Source organism: Grampus griseus (genome assembly GCF_964374135.1).
Source record: "Grampus griseus genome assembly, chromosome: 17".
NCBI classification, from domain to species: domain Eukaryota; kingdom Metazoa; phylum Chordata; class Mammalia; order Artiodactyla; family Delphinidae; genus Grampus; species Grampus griseus.
This window is the reverse complement of record NC_139011.1, coordinates 9035972-9057527: the sequence shown is the minus strand read 5'-3', so window position 1 is coordinate 9057527 and position 21556 is coordinate 9035972. Positions and strand designations below refer to the sequence as shown.

General features: G+C 45.1%; 1 protein-coding gene and 1 long non-coding RNA gene across 2 annotated transcripts in view; one reads left to right on the top strand and one right to left on the bottom strand.

Moving 5' to 3' along the window:
* Positions 1-12690: 12690 nt before the first annotated feature.
* Positions 12691-16589, top strand: LOC309835515. Its single transcript, XR_014298012.1, has 5 exons — positions 12691-12801; positions 13500-13714; positions 14481-14535; positions 15595-15677; positions 16572-16589. It is a non-coding gene; the product is annotated as an uncharacterized lncRNA (long non-coding RNA).
* KCNQ3 (potassium voltage-gated channel subfamily Q member 3) overlaps positions 12789-21556 on the bottom strand; it is a gene marked incomplete at its 5' end in the record, with an annotated part of 287046 nt that continues 278278 nt past the window's right edge. The window contains 4 exons of the mRNA XM_082675056.1: positions 12789-13614; positions 15289-15373; positions 17413-17505; positions 20022-20153. Of these exons, the coding sequence (XP_082531182.1) occupies positions 12880-13614; positions 15289-15373; positions 17413-17505; positions 20022-20153 (1045 nt within the window). The 3' untranslated portion in view covers positions 12789-12879. The remainder of the gene's footprint in view (positions 13615-15288; positions 15374-17412; positions 17506-20021; positions 20154-21556) is intronic.

The window sequence follows — 21556 nt, the reverse complement described above, 5'->3', positions numbered from 1 at the left end:
CGTACACCCCCGCAGTCGGCTCCACTGCCCGGGGGAGACACTGAAAGGGGAGGTTCTGGTTTTTCAAAAATAGTTCATTCAGAAAAAGAAGCAAAGAATCTATTATTTCTTGACTATCTGAGGTGCCAGGAATTTTACATATGGTATCTACTGGTCCTGGAAGTAACCCCACTTAGGGGTTATCATCCTTATTTTATAGTTGGAGGAAAGCAAGGCCCAGGCAAGCAACCGGCCCCTGGGAACGCAGCTCAAAGAGCCAGGAGTGGAATCCCGGTCTGTTTGCCGCCAAAATCCATGATTGATTGGCCTCTGAGAAAGTATAGTTTCTGAGCTGTTGCCTTGCTGCCAGCCATTTTTCAGGGCATTCTTTTCTTCTCATTCCAATTCTTTGGATTAAGGATCATGTTTCCTTTATCACAGATGTGAGGACAAGCCATCCTCCCGGCTGAGGACTGCATTAAGATGCTAATCGACAGCTTAAGGGAAAAAATGGAAAGAAACAGACAGTGATCAAGGGGTGAGTTTTAGCTTAAGTGCAGAGTAAGGGATTGGGTGATAGAAACTCCTCTCCTATCATTCGGCAACCAGGAGCCCAGAGTTTGGGAATTAGAGCAGATGCATTTCTTATCTGGCTTCATGCTTTGGGGAGTAGAGGGAACCGAAGGGTTTGCAAATCTCTACGGTATGTGACTTACCTGTCTCCCGAGCAGGATAAAGGACTTCAAAGAATTTAAGCAGCCTGAAAGATTAACAGCTAAGTCAGAGCTGTGGGGTTTATATGAGTTCTTAGTGAAAGATACAGAGGGTGGAGGTGGGGAAAGGCTTGATAACTTTGCTTTAAGTACTCCGGAAAAAAAAATGGAATAATAATCCTACCAAGAATTCACAGCGGTGAAACCGGATCACCTCCATTGGAGAAAAATGCCTTTGCTGTGAACTGAAGAGCATCCGTGAACAGAATGACAAAGCACTGATTCAACGTGGGATGGGAAACCTCTTCTGACAGTAATTACATGTATTGAAGGAGCAGAACAGGATCACGGGGTGATGATTTCCCCTTCCTGCTGTAAAGGTCTGTGAGCCAAGCATCACCTGTCCTGTGAGCCAGTGCAAGTCTTCTGAAGAACCGGCTAGGGTTGCTCGTGAATTTTAGCAGGGTGGGCAAGCCTGGCCCCATTGCCTGTTCCTATAAAGCCGAAAATGGTTCTACATTTTTAAACAGTTGTAAAGAAGCAAAAGAAGAAGAGTATTTCATGATGTGTAAAAATGATATAAATTTGAATTTCATTATCCACATGTGAAGATCTCTTTGGCTGTGATATGCTCCCTTCAGCTACCCACACCCCAAACTTTACCTCATCCTTTTTATTCTCACCTCAGACCTCCCCGTCACCAGGAAGCCTTCTCTGATACCCTCCCATCCCATTAAGGGTAATATTTTTGTATTTGTCTTATTGTGCTCTATTGGGATGATCTCTTTGCTTGTCTGTCTCCCTCAGTAGGTTGTGTGTATGTGTGTACCTTCAGGGCAGGTACCCTTGTACCTCAAGCATCCTGCCTCCCCAGCACCTACAGTGGTTCAGGCCGGCTGGAACCCACGCAGGAGGTGGGGGACAGTGAGGATATTGTCGGAAAACGAATAGGTCACTCGCTCCATGAGATGAGGTCTGCGCTTGGCATCGCCAACGCCATACTCTTCTGATCGTCTTCTATGTCATCAACTGCTTTTGCTCAGCCTCTTTTGCTGGTTCCGCCTCGTCTCCTTGACCTCTTGAGGTTGCTGGGTGTAGTCTTTAGGTGTCTCCTCTTTTTTCTCTATACTTGTTCACTTGGGGATCGCATCTTGTCTCATGGTTCTAAAGGCTATCTATAACTTGTCAAATCCATAGATAGATAGACAGACAGACAGACAGATAGATAGGTCCCTTCAGCCCTAAATAATCTTAATTCCACACTCAGCTCTCTACAGAACATTTCCACTAGATGCCTCATGTGCATCTCAGATTTAACATTTAAAAAGCCAAATTCACATCCTTTTGCAAAAACTTGCCCCTTCCCTAATCTACTCCCATCTCAATTAATGATGCGTTCATTCTTCCAGGTACTCAAATAAAATACTGCATAATCTTCCTGGATTCTTCTCCTTCTTCCATATCTCACATTCAGTCTATCAGAAAATCCTGTCATTTCTACTCTTTTTTTTTTTAATTGTCTGTGGCTGGGTTCTTTTTTTAAATTATTTTTATTGAGATATAGTTGCTTTATAGTGTCATGTTAGTTTCTGCTGTGCAATGAAGTGAATCAGTACCATGTGTAAAGCAGATAGCTAGTGGGAACCTGCTGTATAGCTCAGGGAGCTCAGCTCGGTGCTCTGTGGTGACTTATATGGGTGGGAAGGGGCAGCAGAGGGGGGAGATCCAAGAAGGAGGGGATATATATATACATATAGCTGTCATTTCTACTCTTAAAAGGTATCTAGATTCTAAATATTAAGATTTCTCACCACCTCCATCAGCCTGGTCCAAGCCACTCTTGGCTCTCACCTGGATTATTGCTAATGCAGTCGTGTCCCTGATTAATCTCCTTGCCTCTGCCTTTGCCTCATTCAGTGTATTCTCAATACAGCAGCTAGAGAACCCCTTGTTAGCATCCGTCAGATCTTCTCACCTCTCTCCTCAAAGCCCCGCATGACTTCCTGTCTGACCCAGAGTAAAAGCAAATGTCTTTATCATGACCCAGGAGGCTGTTCATGACCTGACCTCTGTTACTTCCTAATTTCATTTCTGCTTCTCTCTGCTAACTCCACCTGCCCTCCACTGGCCTGGGGCTGACCTGCCCAGAGCCAGAAGATAAATTGCTGGCAATGTTTTCATATTTGATGTGGAGGCAGGATACAAGGACAATTGGACTCTTCTCAGGGGAGACACCTTACACGTCTTCAGTGTGGGGAAGCCACAGGGTCTCAGGTCACCTGGATGCCCGACACTGTTCATTGTTGAAAGCTTCATTGTTGGAAGCCGACATTGTTAGGAACAGTAACTGGCTCCCAGGAGGATCTGCGAGGTTATGAATGGGCTTTTGCTCCATTTGTGCAGATGGAAAGGGATTTTCTCAGGGATATAATTTTTAGGCTCTTTTTCTGTCTGTCATGCAGTCATCTGAGACCGGAGGCGGGTATGTTTTATTGGGGGAGGGACATATGTTTGCTGAGCGGATGCTCATCTCACCTGTCAGCCCCAGGTCTTCACAATGACAAATGTGGACCTGATCTTCTAGCAGACCTTCTACCCTGCTTCCTAGTGGTTACAGGCACTGTTTTAATAATGAACAAGTTCATGGGCACCACGGCCAGCTTGTCAGTGTTGGCCAACTTTGTCCTTTGACTTACAGAGTGATTTGTGGCAACCTGGCTGGGTTTTTGCTTCCCTGTGTGTATGTAGGGTTTTCAAGTGGGCTTATGTACCAGATGCTCATGTTGCTATGCTGTTTTCCCTCTGCCCAGCTGCGAGCTCACCTGTGGTCACAGTACACAGGTCACAGCAGGCAGACAGCTCCTCTGGCTACGTCTCTCTGCTTCTCTGCCTTAGAGCTTTTGCACCTGGGAGCTTGCTCAGCTGTAGCACAGGAAAACTGACAGAGGAGGGAATTTATATCCCAGGGGCAACTCTCAACCAGGGAAGAACCGGGCTCCGTGGATGAATGCCCCAGATGCCTGTCCCAAGGTGGAATGATTCTCTGGTGTATTTCACATGGGTTCTCAGGGGGTTCCTGGTGGAATTGAGCCCAGTTACCCACAAGGATTAGCTCATTCTTTACTGGCTTTTCTCCCTCCCTGTTCCAGTCTCTCCACTCTTTCTCAGCTGTGTTTTCTGGGATCACTTTCCAAATATACTACCTGCATCCAACATTCTGTCTCTATTCTTGCGGAAACCCAAATTAAGGCAGCCAGGCGTGTGGGTACAGGATAGAGTCAAAAGCTGTCATTCACTGAACATGCGCTGAGTGCCAGATCCTTGGCTAGGATAATAACCCTTCAAGGCACACAGTTTTCTCCCCACTTTACAGATGATAAACCAAGACAGAGAAAGGTTAAGTAACTCTCCCAAGGTTCCCTGCTCCAACTCCCTCTTTCTCATGAGAAAACATCCCTTCCTGCTGTACTGACAACAGAGAGAGGCCATCTGATATAAGCTTTACTAATTTCCTCTCTGTTGACTTACATTCACTCTGAGTCTTCCCCCCAACATGGTCTAGGAGGGGAAGCTTCTCCAGAGAAAGTGGCATGAGTCTTGGGGGTAGATGGTCCTGGGCCCTACTTGTGGCTGTTCATTTATGAATGTCTGTCCTCGGGCAGGTCTTTTATGTTTCTGGGTCTGAATTTTCTCACCTATAAAAATGGAGTAATAATGTCTTAAAACTGTAACGATTAGATCATGTTTTACTAAAGTCTGTACATCTACAACCTGTATAGTGGCTGTTATTAAGGAGGTGTGCAGTCCACATCATGCACTTTGTAGCTGTGAAAACATTGAATTATGTTTCCTTTCTTGTGTCTTTATTCTCTGCGTCTCAACCACTTCTTACAAACATACCCAAATCCCGTCCTATTCCTCCTGCCCGCAACGAATAATGAACTGTCTTTCCTTGTCGCTCTGTGTTGCTAATGAAGCAAAGGACATTTTGCCACACAATCATTGAAATGTCTATTTATTAATAAGTGGTGCGGTATTTATTTGTTTTAAGATAGAACATAAAAAATCAGGTAAGAATTGTTTGCATAATATATATGGAAATCAACTTATTAAAGTTGTTCAAATATTGGACAGAGCCAGAATATAAATTACACATACAGTTTAAAAATTACAGGAAATCATATTATAAAGAGCACGAAAGGCCACTTGTGGAAGAGTTGTGTTCCCATGTAAGCCAGAACGTGAAGAGAGCCTACTGTAGCATGGAGGCAAATTCAGGGGGCAAGGCACCAGAATTCTATGCCGTAAAAGGGGGTTAAAGAAAGTACAATCCAAAATCAGAAACAACGGATTCATGTCACTGGAAGCCTCAGTTTGCTCTTCAGATTGGTGTTTTCCATCACTGCTACATCACAAAGAGAAAAAAGAAAAAGAAGAATAGCCATACCCATTGGAAGCAACGTGGAAGGCAGCTTCCTCTTTAAAACAGGGAATGATTGACAATTCTGGTGAAGTTGGTGCATCTTTCTAAGGGGGTTTTCAAGATGGGGCAGGGCCCACCTCACATCTCCAACAGCAAAGCCTGACACTCGACAACAAGGTGGCTGCCAGTCTTGGAACTTGGCCTCCCACCTGGACTCTGAACTATCACAGGAACTTTGGAGGGTGGAGCTGCGCTCCCCTCCCTTGGAAAAGGATTCAGAGGGAAAAGAAGAGCCCAATTATCAGATCAGGTTGGCTTCCACTGGGAACCTTGATCTTTTCATATCGAGAAAGAGAAACACAACTGTTCTGAGCCTTTGGCCTCCCAGAGGATGTTTTTGAAGACTCACCTGTTTCTGCAGGATCTCTGAGCTCTGAAATAAAGGGACAGTCTAGAGACAAAAGACTAGTCAGGAGGGACATTTGAACTTGCTTGGTTAAAACAATGAAAGGAAATCCTTGGGGGCAAAGAACACGGGGCACTTGTGGGATAATCTGTAGCCACACCAAACTCCCGGAGCTGATGGATTCCAACATGAGCCAGATGGACGATTTGTGTGGCATTATTGTCTGCCGCCGACAGCTGGATCATGAAACCACGCAAAGGAGCAGACAGAACCCGCCGAATAGCAAGGGGAACAGTCAATGCAAGAATCACTCTTCTCTCCAGGGAACCAACAGGACTGTAATCACTTTACTTAAAGGTGATGGGGTGTGGGAGGGCAAGGCTTTGTGGAAGCCCGCAAGGCATGATTTGGGAGCATTTCTATTGACCTGGGAGACTTGGGGTGGGGAGGAAGAATGGGCTTTGGAGGTACATGGGTTTTGGTTAACGGCTTCTCCCTCTCAGCTTCAGCTTTCTAGAAGATGGAAACAGTAATACCTCCTCAGTGGGGTTGTGATGAGGATTGCATGAAGTCGAGAGAGAGAACTATGACGTCACATGCTGCCCATAAAGAGAGCTTAGGGTGAATTCTCCTCCCCTTCCCTGAACTCAGTCTTGGGGACAGAGGAAGAGAATAGAACACTGAAGCGAAACGTGCTCTCATTTTGCGTTACTCTCAGGCAACAAATTGTAGAGTCCATCTGACAAGTCTAAGAGGAATTGCAAATATATTCCTAACCCCTGGGCAAGGCTTTTGACCGCTTAATTATAAGTCACACTCAGGTTATTCTTACATAGACCCTTATTTTTTGACTTATTTCCCTCTGACACTTATTTTAACCTTAGAACGGTGCTATGTGAAGGCTGACAGAATGACAGTCATTAAAGTCAGTGGGTCACCTATTGCCATCCAAGAACTTGACCACCTTTCTATCTCTTAGGAGCTCCTGACTCAGGAGAACTGAACATCCTGCTACTAGCTTTAATAAGAGGAGCCCTGCCAAATTCTGGAAAATCTATCCCAAGCACAATATAAGTGGAAACCAACTATGGAAATCCTCATTTGAGCCAATGGAGGCCTGGTGACTTCCTAAAATAATTTTCTAGTTACAGGAACATAAGATATCTTCAGTTGAATCCTGTTTGCTTCTTTGTAGCTTTTGGTGAAGACTAGAATACCTGGCTGTGATATGACCAAGACAGACGTTCTCTGGGACAAAGCAGGAGGAGTCAGGCTGTGCCCAGGTGGGACCCAGAGATCCCAGGGCAAAGGGACAACTTCAGTAGACCTGCTGACTTGGGGTCATATACTTCCCCAAAGAAATCACATCCCATTTCCTAAAATCAAGCCCATACATTTTTTTCAAGGAGAAATCCTGGTAACTTGGCTTATAGGTAAGGATATAACCTGAGGCATCACTCTGGAGCTGAATGAGTCCAAGCGATGGACCAAAGAACTGAACCAGTCTAAGCTTGGGGGAGAGGTCAGGGGAGCGGAGGGGAGGAGTGCTCTTCTTCATTCCTTTTCTCAACCACACACGGCAGCAGTGGCATGTCTGCAGCTTTGGAACACAGCAGGATTTTGGAAGAAAGAGCGATGTCATCTTTCAAGGCATGGGATCATCAATCATATTCCAGAGATGGGAAGATGTCCCGACACATGTGTCTGGTTTCGCAGTTTCTCCAGTGGACCAGGAAGTTCTCTCTCATCTCCTGGGCTCAACAGAAATACTTTATTCTCACTGGGTATTTTAGTTTTTGATCTCCAACATCTGGTCCAGGAGTTAGGAGACCTGAGTTCTAGATTCTGCTACACAGTCACTCATTTAATCGCTGATCGACTAAGTGTGACTCCCTTTGCTCTGAGCCTCTGCTTCCTGATATAAAAAGAGAGGTGGTCTGGGTAATTAAGGTCTCTTCTTGCTCTGAGCATCTAAGAATCTATGAAATTATACCTCCCTGTGTCTATGATAATAAAGCCCAGTTTCCTGCAGGGATGCCAGAGTTGAGGCTGTTCAAAGCTGGGAACCAATCCCCCTGAGGAGGGTTTCAGCAAACTTAAACTCTTTCTTGGAAGTTCTCCACTCATTGCTAGCATTTGTCTGACAGACATCATGGCACGGTTGAATTTCCTCGTTGAAACCACTCATTTCTTTATATTTAATTATTCCTTCTATTTGGCTTTACCTCCTACACATCATCCTTCGAGACAACGGGGCAGTATCTGGTACAGTGTGTCCCATGGAACTGCCACAGCCCAACCACTGGGACCCAACAGTCTTGCTCTCCTCATTCCGACATTCCTGCTCTTCCTTATTTTGATGGAAAAAGTAAGCATTTCTATTTCTAGAGATGCCCTTATTTAAATAGCAATTGTGAAAGTGCCTGATTTTGTCGTGTAAAAATTGGGATTGTATCTTCACCACTCTTTTTCTGAAAAAGATTTTCTAGTGTAAATTTAGAGTTCATGAGTAATACCAAGACTCAGGCAATGGCGTCCATACATGATGTAAAAAAAGAACACGAATAACAGTACCCCGGATATGGCAGTCATTGTAGTAGGGGCTTTATCTATATAGATTGTGTCTTTGAAAATCAAAACACATCAGAAAAGCCAAAGACGTTTGAATATAAGTCAAATTTTCATCCAGGGCATCTCTATATCCTTCCGAGCTCTTTGGTATTTTTGATTACTGGTTTCCTAAAGCACTAAAGCTTTGCAGATAGGCTGGTTCCTAACATGTTCTGACCTGGGCATCGTGATACCTGCTACCTGATTTAGGGGACTGTTGGCTCAGTTTTAAATAGTGTAATATCAGTAACACAAGAACTTTGGGTTGATTTGAATACAAAGAAAGGACTTACAGTCTGTTTAAAAGTTCATCCTGAAACAAGCAAGCCTTCAAAGACAAGTGAGGACATGGGCAGACTCCTCAGGATGCCCAGGGTTCAGAAAGCAAAGGTAATCCTTGGGGTTCTAGGTGCCCTGGATATGTATTCAAGGAACATGAAGAGTACCTATGGGGCATCTTCTGGAGGAAGCCTGGGGTGCACTTTCCAAAGTGCTGTTGGCTTCTTAGGACACTGGACACATTTATCCTCTTGCCCCAGGAGAACCTGATGTGCAGGTTTCCAGAAGCAGAGTGACACTTTTCTCTTCAAATAGATGCTGTATATTGGTCTTTACTATAAGCTTCTCTTGGTCAACACAATGAAATGGAAGTAGCTCAGCTCCTTGCCTGGTCTCAATCATGGTAGGGATTTGGAGAGGAAGAAAAAGCTGATTTCTCCAAGAACCTTCTCAGATACTCCAGAAACTCCTTCTTCCACAGCTTGTCTGGAGCTATAATGTCTAAAGCATTGAACGCAAACTCAAAGTCCCCCTACAATCCAATCGGCCTTCCCGGAGCTGATGGGGTCATTACGATTTTGATGCAGAAGTTTTGCTTTCACTTTCTTCCATGTTCAGTCTCTCACTGATTCCAGCCTAGGAAGCATTCCTGTCTGTATAGTTGTCTGCAGGGATGAAATCAGGTTCTTTCCACTTCTGGGAGACATAATTTAAAGGGACCTTTAATAATTCAAGGCCACCAGATTCCTAGCTTTTTGACAGCAGTCTGTATTTTTCTTATCTCTGAATTTCTGGTGCATTGTGCCGTGCCTATAAGACAGTGGCGCTTAATAAGTCTTGTAAATGAATAACCAAAGGAACGTTTTTATCACGCTCATTAGGGTGGTATGGAATTATGACAATGATCTTGGCCAGTTTTGAGTAGCTCCTGTTACGTTAACATTTTCTGTAAGTAATTATTCTTTCAACTTACAGTGTCTAGGAACTGTCTTGCACAAAATAGGCATTAAATGCATACTGTTGATTAATGAGCTCATTTGATGTACAGTATATACCTTGGGGTTTTCTGGCTATGTTTTCATGACAACTAGAGCTTTATAATATCAATGCCATGTCTAATAAGTCTAATCTCTCAGTTTCCAGAACAAACACAGTTAGTGAATAAACTTTCTCAATTTGATTTTTTTTCCCTCTCACAATTAAAAAAACAAAAAAACTTTAAGTATTTGCTTGTGTGCTAGTCTCTGATAGTCAAAACTCAAAATTGATCTCAAGTATTTTCTTCTCAGCCCAATAGGATCCCCCGTCACCTAACATTTGGAAAGTGTATTTATCTCATTAATGTTGATCCTGCTAAAAGACGACCTCTTCAATTTTGCATATATCATGTTGTGACACAGAGACTGAATACATATATCATAGTTTCCCTTGAGAAAGTCATCCTTCATTTGCCATTATTTCATGGAGTTCTGCTGAAACTACTGCAATTTCCTGGGCAAGCTTCAGAACCACTGGTTTATCTGAAGTAGAATAATCTTGGGCTGTGTTATTTACCAATTCTGTTGGATTATTTCATCATGCTGTTTTTTTTGTTTGACAAAAAGAGGTTTGTGGAAGCACACACTGTTTCTCCTAATAACTTATGTTTAATCCCAGACTCTGAATTTCTACTTCATCAATGCCAGCCATGTTGATGATGTCGTCTGTGGGCAGGCAACTTGAGTAGGTTTGGTTTGCATTTCTGGAATGTGTTTTTTTTTTAAAGGAATATCAAAGAATATTCTAGATGATTTTTCTTTCTTTTTTGTTTTCTTAGATGGGAAAGAACAGCTCTTAAGATTCTTATCATTTATTCATTCATGACGATGTAATTTGCCTTGGTCTACACTGATAAAGACAACATACTGCATTGGAGGTATGGAATCGACACAAACCCAATCCCTGCCCATCAGTTACTAAAAGAACCTAAGGTAATCCTCTAACTTTGGAGCCATGGTAACTATTTTTAACCTGAGGATGAGAAAGTCTCAGTCTTCCAGCTGGGAACTCCATTGAGTTCTTGGAAAATGCCTCTATTTGTAAGATACTGAGGCCAGTAGGTTCTGCAAGAATATTAATAAGTTAGAAAAATAATTGGTATGTTAGATGGCTCAATCATTTTTGACAAAAGATTCCAGGAAGGTCAGAATCAAGAACCGAACTCTAAGGAAGGGGCATAAGGTTTCTTAGGTCATCAACTGCAGCCATACTGAAGGGGGTCAGGAGGCTCACATGCCCTTTGCCCTTCAGATAGCCAGAAAGTCAAACGGCAAACCATGGGGGAGGGGGTTTCACGTCTGATGTATGTGCGCACTCTTGTGTATTTCCTACCTCGGGCTTCAAAGCCAACACCCATCCATTCGTGGGACTCTCCAAGTAAAACTCCTTTTTTACCCCTCACAAAGCCAAGGACTTCAGGCTTTGGTTGTAAGTCCCTAAAGTCAGGGGCTGACCCTTCATTATTACTGTACTCTGAGCCTTACACATGGTACCTGTTGACACATAGGTTGAAAGAAACCAATCTCTGAGGAAGGAGCTCCTCTCGCCGATATAGTGCAAGATCCCTGCACTAGGTAACGATGAAACCATCCACCATCACGTCTGCCGCAGCCATTATGGCTCTTGACGAGACTACGAGGGAGAGCGTCGGTGGGACGCAGACACTCGCGTAGGCCACTTCAAACATCCTGTCATCAAGGTAACCATCCACAATGTGTGCTTAGACGTATGAAAAGAGTGAGACAGTAACACTGCAGTGTAGTCATTTAGCTAATTACCTCGAGCCTAACGGAAACCTTTTCCATCAGTGTGTTTCAGAGAATAGCAACATCTCCTAGCAGGATGGCTTCTGCTTCATATTAATGCTTATGTAGCAGGACAGTGAGCTCAGCTAGTCTTATGGCTATGTGTGGTTTAAAAAATCTAGAGGAGGGGGCTTCCCTGGTGGCGCAGTGGTTGAGAGTCCGCCTGCCGATGCAGGGGACGCAGGTTCGTGCCCCGGTCCGGGAAGATCCCACATGCCGCGGAGCGGCTGGGACCGTGAGCCATGGCCGCTGAGCCTGCGCGTCCGGAGCCTGTGCTCCGTAACGGGAGAGGCCACAGCAGTGAGAGGCCCGCGTACCGCAAAAAAATCTAGAGGAGGAAAAATGGATGGTTGTGGAAATTTTGTCTAGTTGCATATTAATGAATGTTGTAGCTCACTTGTATTACTACTTTTTTCTGGATCCAAAATGCAAAGCATCCGACAAACATGTTTTGCAATAAAAGCAGACATCCTCCTCCCGCTGGGTAAACAGTGTCACGAGTGCTTTCCACACAACAGAGTACAGGCATCTCCGTCCTGTTGTGTAAACTGCAGAGTGGCATGGCAGGAGGGACCAGGGCCTGGAGTGAGTCAGCTGACCGGGCTTTGAGTCTCAGGTCTCTGGGGAACAATGGAGTGGCCCTGGACATATGTCTTTACCTGGGCCTAAGCTTTCTCATTTTTACAAGGAAGGATGTGGACTGGATAACTCTGTGCGCCCTCTTGACTCTAGTTCCTATTTGAGATGGATATTTTATACAGGTATCTCGGGGAAGAATGTGAATTGGAACCTCATTTTGAAGGCACTGAGCCCCTGCCCCGAGGGGCACCCCACTGCTGATAAATTCTGTTATCTTTGGCTACGTAATTTGGGAACTATCTTAATGTGCATGTGTGTGTGTTTTCTCCCTGCCTAGTCACAACTCATCCAACACGTTACACCTGCCACCACCCTTCATAGATGAGGAAACCGGGGCGTGATAGTTGACAATGACAGACTTACTTAGTGAGGTCCCTTTGAGAGCTTTTGGAAGGTTTTCCCAGGTTTTCCTTAATAATGTTTTAAATTCTTGGTTTTGAAGATGTGATGACTATCTCGTTCCTCCCCTCACGTTTTTAGCTCAGGAGGCGACGTCACTGGTACGCAATGTATTTTTGTTGAGAGAATTATTTGCTTGCTTTAGAAAACGGCTAATTGTTGGACTGTTTTACACAAAGGGGCAGTGACGCTAGAAGCAACGTAAACGACTTTCTCTGCTCACCCAACCAAAACCCAAACCAGACGACCACACAGACACATCGCACGGCTCCCCAGTCGTTTCTCCCTGTACTGGTCCAGTCATGATTCAAAGTACGAAGAGCGGCTAAACGTGTACCCTAAAGAGGCCAGCGGCGCCATTTACATAGTGTGACGTCATGCAAACCATGCTCGAGAGGAGGCGGCTTCACTGTGGCCACCTGGGGGGGAGAAAGGCCACGAGAAGCCCCAGCCCGGGCGGGGCTGCCACGCACATGCACGCGTTTGACGCAGCCACTGGGGATCTCACAGGTACGTGGCGGGTGTGAGAGCAAGCGAGCTATACAAGGTCCGTCTACATTACAAGGAGGAGCCAGCCCACGACCCCTTTTAAGTGGGCTTGTTGGAAGGGGTCCATATCGAATCGGAAATACCATCCCCCGTGGATGACAAAGGCATGGAGCCACTGGGCGTGAAGGGGTCTGTGTCCGTGTCTGTCTCACCCTCGGCGAGGTACCGTTTCTCCCTCATCCAGCTTGACCCCCCGCTCGGGCCAAACACAAAATCGTCTCTGTCTTGGGAGATGCTGAAGCCACTTGGAGAGCGTTCCAGCTCCTCGTGGTTGACAGACATCAGGGACAGGGGGGTGTCACTGTCCCGGGTGATGCTGCGTCTCTGCTGGGGGGAGACCCGGTCCGAGCAGGGGCTGTGCAGTTCAGCCTGGGAGTGGTAGCTCCCTCGGGAGTCGAGAAGAGTCAAGATAGGCAGGACGGTGGGCCTTTCCGCATAGGTGGTCGCCGAGGAGGAAAGGGTGGCGTGAACCTTTCCAGAACTGGGTGCCCCTCGGGACAGGTTCACGGGGTCGTGGGCAAAAACCCCGTAGGGGCCGGCCCTGTCAATGGGCACCTGGTGGATGCTGTAGGGAGCGCTGGGGGCGCCGGTCTCAGAGTCGTTACACATGATGGTTTTCAAATCCGCTTCCCGGTGGTCCTCTCTCTTCTCTGCCTCAGCTGGCGAAGAGGTCCCCTTGGTCGGGCAGAAGTCGGTGATGTGCACCTGCAGCCGCTCCATGTGCTGCATATGCATGTCCACCAGGAAGTCCAGCTTCTTCCCCATGTCACGAACCTGGAAAACACAAGGAGCCGTGAATCGCTGCCTTCTTCCCCACGTCGCGAACCTGGAAAACACAAGGAGCCGTGAATCGCTGCTTTCTCCGGACCTGCGGGTAGTTTTACTGGTCGGGAGGAAAAACTATAGCGTTTACTTCTCAGAAAGGAAGAGGGTTCTTGCAAGTCGTAATCATCATAACAGCTAATTATTTTGTGCCTCTTGATTTTGAGCCTTGCGCATGGATTCGTGCTAATCTAAAAAAAAAAACACACACACACAGGGCAAGGACTTCCCAGAAAGCCGGAAGCAGAGAGATGGGTGGAGGACAAGTTTTACCCGAGGAGGAGGTGGCCTTGCTGCTGCGTTTGGGTCTAGGAGCGGGAGATCTTGATTTGCAAACATCCCCTTACAGAAGCATCTAGACTGTTTGTGTACATTTCCCCTACCTGGTGATGTAAGCCCCAAAGATACAAGGGCAGTGGTTAGCAAGAATTGAGCTCAGAACTGGAGACCCTGCCTAGGGGTCTTGGAGGCCAGGGGAAGATACACTGAGATAAGCTGCATCTATCTGTTCCTACCCACAAAATTGAGAATGTATCAAAATGTTTGAGTGCACAGACACAAGTGTGCATTCATGTGTGCATGGCATGTTCTTTCCCTGACAGTTCATAACTCACCAGGAAGCACTGCAGGCAGGTCTACCATCCTCTCTTACAGATGAAGACACAAAGCGTAGAACTAGGTCATGGCTGAGTTGGTACCCAAGCCTTAACAATAACTAATACTTCTCTAGCAGTTAGTATGCACTTTAAAGATATTAACTTATTTAATTTTCGTAACAGCCCTATGAGGTGGATACTATTATTCTCTCTATTTTCCAGGTGAGGAAATAGAGGCACAGAGAGATGAAGTAACTCATCAAACATCACAGAGCAGGTAAGTGGAAGAGCTGAGATGAGAAATTAAAAATTTAAAATGGAAAAGGATATTCTTGATATACCAAAAAAGAATAATCATTCAAATTTTCTCTTGCTTCTTCTGCACAGATCCAATTTTAGGTTCTGAATAAAATAAAAGGATTGATAGGAATCCTAAGGGAAACTGACAGTGCTATTTATCTAGTGTAAAGTTGGGCAAACGATCCTGAAATATAAGCTGCTTTACTGCAGAGAGGAGAGGTGGGCTACCTAGGGTGCTGTCACTGAATAGGTTTCTTTCTGCCCTGAATGAACCCCACCCACAGCCTGCCCTCCTCCAGGCCCCTTCACACCGGCCACACAATGACCCAAACTTTCAGGGAAGGAGGAGAATTACGAATAAATGTGGAGAAGGTCACCAACATTCCTTAAACACCATGAAGTTCATGGTAACAGTAGCCACCATTTGTTGAGTGTTTACTGTGTGCCAGCTACTACTGTAGATAATTTACAGGTGTCAGTTGATTTAGTCCTCATGGCAACCTCATGAGGAATTAAAATCCCCGTTCTACATACGAGGAAACTAAGACTCAGAACAATTTATTCACTTGCACGTGACCACCCAACCAGTAAAGTGCTGAATCGGCGATTTCATTTCCAGATCCTTTTATGAATGGTAGATTCTCAAGTATGTTATCTCCCTATGAAAAAAATGACATTTGAAAGTAAATTTCACATACTTGTTTTTTGGTGAGAGAAAGGAAGGACCTACCTGCCTCTCGACTTTCACAAACTTCCCCATCATGCTCTGGTCTTCAGCTTCGGATGTGGACGGTCTGGCCACGTACGGTTCATTCCTAGGGAAGAGCCCATGTTGCTGTAAGATCGTGATAGCTACTTGTGCCTTGCAAGGTCATTTCAGCTAGGTGGGCTGTGGCCCCTGGAACTATCCTTCTCGTGTTCAGGCTGACGTGGTCTGGAAGAGACCACGCAACTCTGGAGGCAAATGGGCATCAGGAAAGGCCAGCATTTTCCTGTCTTCAACAGGGACATCTCATGCTTACCGTGTTTACTGCAGGGAAGTGTGAAGTTTAACCAGCGGACTGCCAGGGAAGTCCTGAAGCTGAATATTAAGCTGCTCTTAGGAAGCTCTGTGTCAAGGTTAGTAACTGTGCCCAGAGTGTTTGATTCCTTTAAATTATGTTCCTTGGCCTTTCCGTCTCGGACGACTGGTTGAGGATGGAGTGGGGGAGGGGTTGTCTCATCTCTGAAATTCTACACAGTGGGGACCAATATTCCAATATTTCATCTGTTTCATTTAGTTAAGACTGGGAAACAGATGTGAAATCTGGAAAATGATGCAAAAGATGCTATTCGTAGGGAACAGGATGGAGACGTGTGCTGCATTTGCTCCTTGGCCAGGCACAGTTCATATCTGCCTAAATTCCAGTTAGTTTCAATATTGCTCTACGTAGAAGAGACCTTTCAGGGCACTTAGCTATTGCTTGAAACCATTCATGTCTGGCACTTTCTAGGCAGTTGGTTTTTCTCTCTAGGCTACTGACTCCTGCTAAGACCCTGGCCTGTCTTGGGCTGAGCAATCTTGAATTAAAGCACATGTCAAATACTGGTGGCCTGTGTGCTGAATCCAAGCCCACCGGTGTTCTCCTTGGCTTGCACAGGGTTCTAAACATTTAAGCCATCTCAGAAATGGGGAATTGTACATGAAATCTGGATATGCAGCTTTTCTTGAGAAATCAGACTCTCTGGAAACAGAGGATCTTCATTGGTAAAATTAGCAACAGCAGAACAAAGTAACAATTACCTCCTTGGGATGGGGCACGTTCACCCCTTGCTATTCTATCCCCAGGACTGAGGCCAAAGATTAGATGCTGTATATTATCCTCCTTACGTTCTCCCTTCTTTAATAAGGAGCCTTATTATGATAAGGTGCATAACATTTCTTATGCCTACCTCCCGTCACTCATGTTACCTGCCTTGAAGACACTGGGGAATAAAGAAGTGTACACTTCTTTCACAGTGGACTTTCTAAAGCAGGCATCCCCAACGCCCGGGCCACGGACCGCTACTGTTAGGAACCGGGCCGCACAGCAGGAGGTGAGCGGTGGGTTACAGCCGCTCCCCGTCGCTCGCATTACCGCCTGAGCTCCGTCTCCGGTCAGTCTTACAGTGAGTTGTATAATTATTTCATTATATATTACAATGTAATAATAATAGAAATAAAGTGCACAATAAATGTAATGTGTTTGAATCATCCCGAAACCATCCCCCCCCAACCCCCAGTCCGTGGAAAAGTTGTCTTCCATGAAACCGGTCCCTGGTGCCAAAAAGGTTGGGGACCGCTGTTCTAAAGGATGGCTCCTTGTTCATGAGGACCTAACAAAGGACAATTCTCAAACATCTTTTGAGGGACAGCGGAGCTGCTCTGTTGAAGGACACAGCTCTGCCTGTTACAGTGTTGTCAGGGACCTGACATCTGATTTCCTTCTTGGGCTCTGTGGGTGATGATGCAGGAAAAGCCGAGATAGCTGACCAGGAGTGCCTTGGGCTCTGCCAACGTGACATATTCTTTCGGTTCCAGTAAAGCTCATAAGTCTCCTCTTATTTTATAACTAGGAAACCATTAGTTTCATTTTCAATAGCCATAAAAAGCAGTGTCACCTACAGGGTCTGGGTGGAGGGGCTGCAAGTCTTTTGTACAGAAACCTCTCAGATGGCCACAGGCCGGAATAGGCTTCAAACTCTTTCTCTTCATCTGGTTTAGGGGAATGGCAACCTCACCCCACCGTGAAGAAGCCCAGCTGAGGTTTGGGGAATGCTCTGTGGGCTTTGGCACCACACACACAGCCTGTCAGCCCATGACCATAGGCCCCACCTGGGAGATTGCTGGGATGGGTAGGTGAATGCTTTCTGAGACTTCTTATGTTTTGGAGTAGACGGAGGTCCAGGGGTGAAAATCATATCTATTCTGAAAGAGAGCACACAAAGAGAGGGGATTAAATTAAAAACAGCTTTACATGAAAAGAGAAGAAAGCAATTCATTCTCTTCCTTCTGTAGTCAGCTGTGGGTTTGGAATATAAAGGAGAAGAGAAACAAGAGAGAGGAAGGGGGAAAGGGAAAGGAAGAGGTGACGAGAGAGAGAGAGACAGAGACAGAGACAGAGACAGAGACAGAGACACAGAAAGAGAGTAAGAATTTATAATCTCAATGTATCATTATCTTTTTTCGGTCCAGGGGTACCGGGAGCATCTCTCTATCCCAGGGGAGAGAGGCAGCCAAACCACTGAGACAGGGTGACAGTTGTGTCTTGTTATTTCTTACAGGAAATGTCATGTGTGCTACAGCCTATCTGGTCTTCCAGCTCTTTTATTCCACCCAAAACACCTAGTTAGGGAGTTTTTCCTCCTAAACCCTAGCCTCTGTTTTCAGCTGTGCTCTCTTTTCTCTGCTGCTTTGCAGGCTTCTCCGACCATTAGAGGGATGATCCAACACTGGCTCCCACACCTTGCTTCCATTTCTGCTCAAGCCACTAGCTCCCTATCTGCGCCACCCTGAGCACAACAGGAGACAAACGCCCCCCCACCCCCTCCCCTCATCAAGTTGCACGGCTAGGGCAGGGGCCGGGTGTGGGAGCAGCCTTGAAGGCTTGTCACAGGCCTAGGACCGCTAAGACCACGCACCCAGAAGCCATGCCTCACTCTGTCTCTCTGCAAACCCAACCGCTCCTCCAGTGACCCCACCATGTACTAAATCACCCTTCCTTTCTCTCTGGCCTCCTGCAGTATCAGCATGGCTGGGGGCATGTGATTAGCCCACTTAGGCAGTCAACCTCCCGCTAAGACTCAGAAACTCCTGTGCCTGATAAATACCAAACATGATGACTGTGCAAAGGTCCACTCAATGCACATTAAGAGGGGCTGATATTTCTGGAGGCCGGTATGTCCTAGACATCATGTTCCCTCCTTCCATCTCTCAGAGAGACACATTGCATAAATAACAGCACGTTAGGCTCAGAACTCGTTCACGTATCCTTTTGCTCGGCAGCATTGAGCACCGATTGTGTGCCCGCCACTGTGCTGGGCTGTCACAGTTGGTATTCCATTTATGGATAAAGGAAGGTCACAAATAAGCATTCTTCCAACCCAGCAGCATCGTTAATGGTCAACTCATTCAACATGATGGTCCTATTAACTCTGCAGGACAACCCAATGGTGAAATATTCAGATGAGAAAACTGAGGTCCAGAGAGGACCTGACTCATGTCAATCTGAAATCTCACACAGGTCTGAGAATGAGCCTCAGGGCTTTGGCTTCCTGATGTCAGTTCTATGACGTGACATCCAAGTGTCCTTTAGTTGTTTTAAATGATTTTCTTTTTAAAAGGATATTTTTACAATTCATTGAAGATTTGATAAATTTAAAAAGAAGAAATAAAATCACACATGGACTCATCGCATCAGTAGAGCTATGGTAACCCCTTGGGGGAAGTCTTATTTCTTTTCTTTAGGCTCCTGTAAGGGAGAGTGTGTATGTGTTGTGTATATTTCCAAATAAATGTTACGTGTGTACATTTTTGTAATCACGGTATATAAATAACATAGTTAATATCATCACAAGATCTAGGTAGACTATACATAAATATAATCATACATATGTCCATAGAAGTATCTAAGTACTATAAGTAATCATATTATGCATATATATATTCACTAATCACATAAATTTTTATCTCACTATATACATTTTTAACATGTCATTTGATGGCTGCATAACTTTTTAATGAGAGCAGGTACCATTCTTTTCTTAATCACTATTTATAGATTTGAGGCAGTGTGGTATGTTACAGAGAATGGGAGTTTTGTAACCAGTTGGATCTGGTTTGACTTCCAGCTCTGCCACCTACTAGCTGGGTAGTTTTGGGCAAATCCATCGTCCTATGAGCTTCAGTTTCATCACTGGTAAGATGGCAGCTATAATGCAATACTTAGGGGGTTATAAGGGATTAGAGACATAAATGTAGAGCACCAGGTGCCTAACAAAAATGGAGGCAGTTACTGGCAATTGGGAATCAATGCTGTTTCCATATTTTCACTAGTATAAATAACACTTGATGAACTTTTAATTGGGTGAAAATTTATATTTAGAATTAGTCAACTGGACTCATTTTAGGTAATCCCAATTTTGTTGGCAACATCCAAAGCAGCATAGTCAGGGGCCAGTAGCACAGATGCCTTTTTTCTCCCTGAGGCCTAATCAGGGTGTTGATCTTGGCTGTGTCAATGTCATAGAAATTCTTCCCAGCCTGTCTGATCTGGTGTTGGTTGGCCTTGACATCCATGTTTGATGAATATGTTTGTTCTTAAAATTTCTCCCCTGCACTGTGGATTACTGAATGCCTTTCACCCTCAGCACTAAGGTCTACCTGGCTCTGTCTAATTCCTTAGCAGTCAGGAGAGCACCATCCTTCCAGGTGTGCTGTCTTACCTCGTCTGAAGGTACTTTATCCTGGAAAGCATGTCAAGATGTCCGGCGGAATACTGCTCAATCACATCCTTCACGTCATAAGGCCTCAAAGTCTCCTTGAATTTTTTTTTATAGAGACGGAATTGTAGAATTCTGCAAGGCAAAGTAGAGACATTTGTACATCAAGAGTGGACAGTAAAGGAAATTATGATACAAGATGAGCAAACTCTGGGGCGGAGGAGGATAAAACATCCAAAAAGAAACAACTTGATGAGAAGTTTCAACTCTTGGTCCTGGTTCTACCTCTTGGAAACACACTGAATGAGGCTGGCTGGCGTCTCTCCTTCATGACTACCTCCTTTTACTCGTTTGAATAATAAATTCATAGTAACAATAAGAGCTAACATTTATTTCACATTCATTACATGCCAGACACTGAGCTAAGCGCATTTTTAACAATTTGCTAATAGATCAATTCACAGATGATGCAACTGTGGCCGAGAGAGCTCCAGCATCTTCCCAGGGCCATCTAGCTCATAATGTCAGAGTTTCCTTCAAACCCAGGTTTGTACGCGGACAAGGCTCACGGTCCTAATCCTGTGTCACACTGCTTTCCATTTGAGGACAGCTGACATATCTCTTCCTCAGTAGCCTCCTTAGTCTTTTGGCTTATAAGCTCCCGGAAGAGAAAAGCTAGCTTCTGTTCCCCGAGTTTTCTCAGGTTCTCAATTAAGTGGGGGCACCCAGAACTTGGAGATGCTGAACCCTCACCTCCATCTTCCTGGGAACCAATAAAGTCATCCTAGGTGATTAATGCTCCTTGAAATTCCCATCACGAGGTTCAACTCTTGCTGAACATAGTGTCAGTTAAAACCTTTAATCATAGGCCAGGTAGGAAACACAGCTTCTCAGGTCCTCCCATCTCATACTTGTACAGGTCTTTTACTTTTTGGCTGCATCGGGTCTTAGTTGTGGCACGCAGGATCTTTGCTGAGGCAACAGGTTTCTCTCTAGTTGTGGCGTTCGGGTTTTCTCTTCTCTTCTAGTTGTGGCATTCGGGTTTCTCTCTAGTTGTGGTGTTCGGGTTTTCTCTCTCTCCTCTTCTCGCTCGAGCTCAGTAGCATGTGGGATGTTAGTTCCCTGACCAGGGATCGAACCTGAGTCCCCTGCACTGTAAGGAGGATTCTTTACCACTGGACCACCAGGGAAGTCCCATGTACAGGTCTTTTTTATGGTGCATTCAAGGCTCATTTTGTTTGTCATAGCCCATGGCGTCAGCCCCTAAACACTATTTTTGCCTATTGACTGTATATCCAACTCGCCATCCTTTCCAATTTTATGTCATTTTCTAAGCCTGCCCTTTACATAGCTTCATCTAAGGTAGGTATCAGGAACTATGGCTTGCAGGCCAAATCTGGCCCACTGCCTGTTTTTGAAAGTAAAGTTATGTTGGAACACAGTCCCAGTCATTCATTTATAGACTGTTTACAGTTGCTTTTGCACTACAGAATCAAAGTTGAATACAGCGGAGACCTACGGATCATAAATCCTGACAT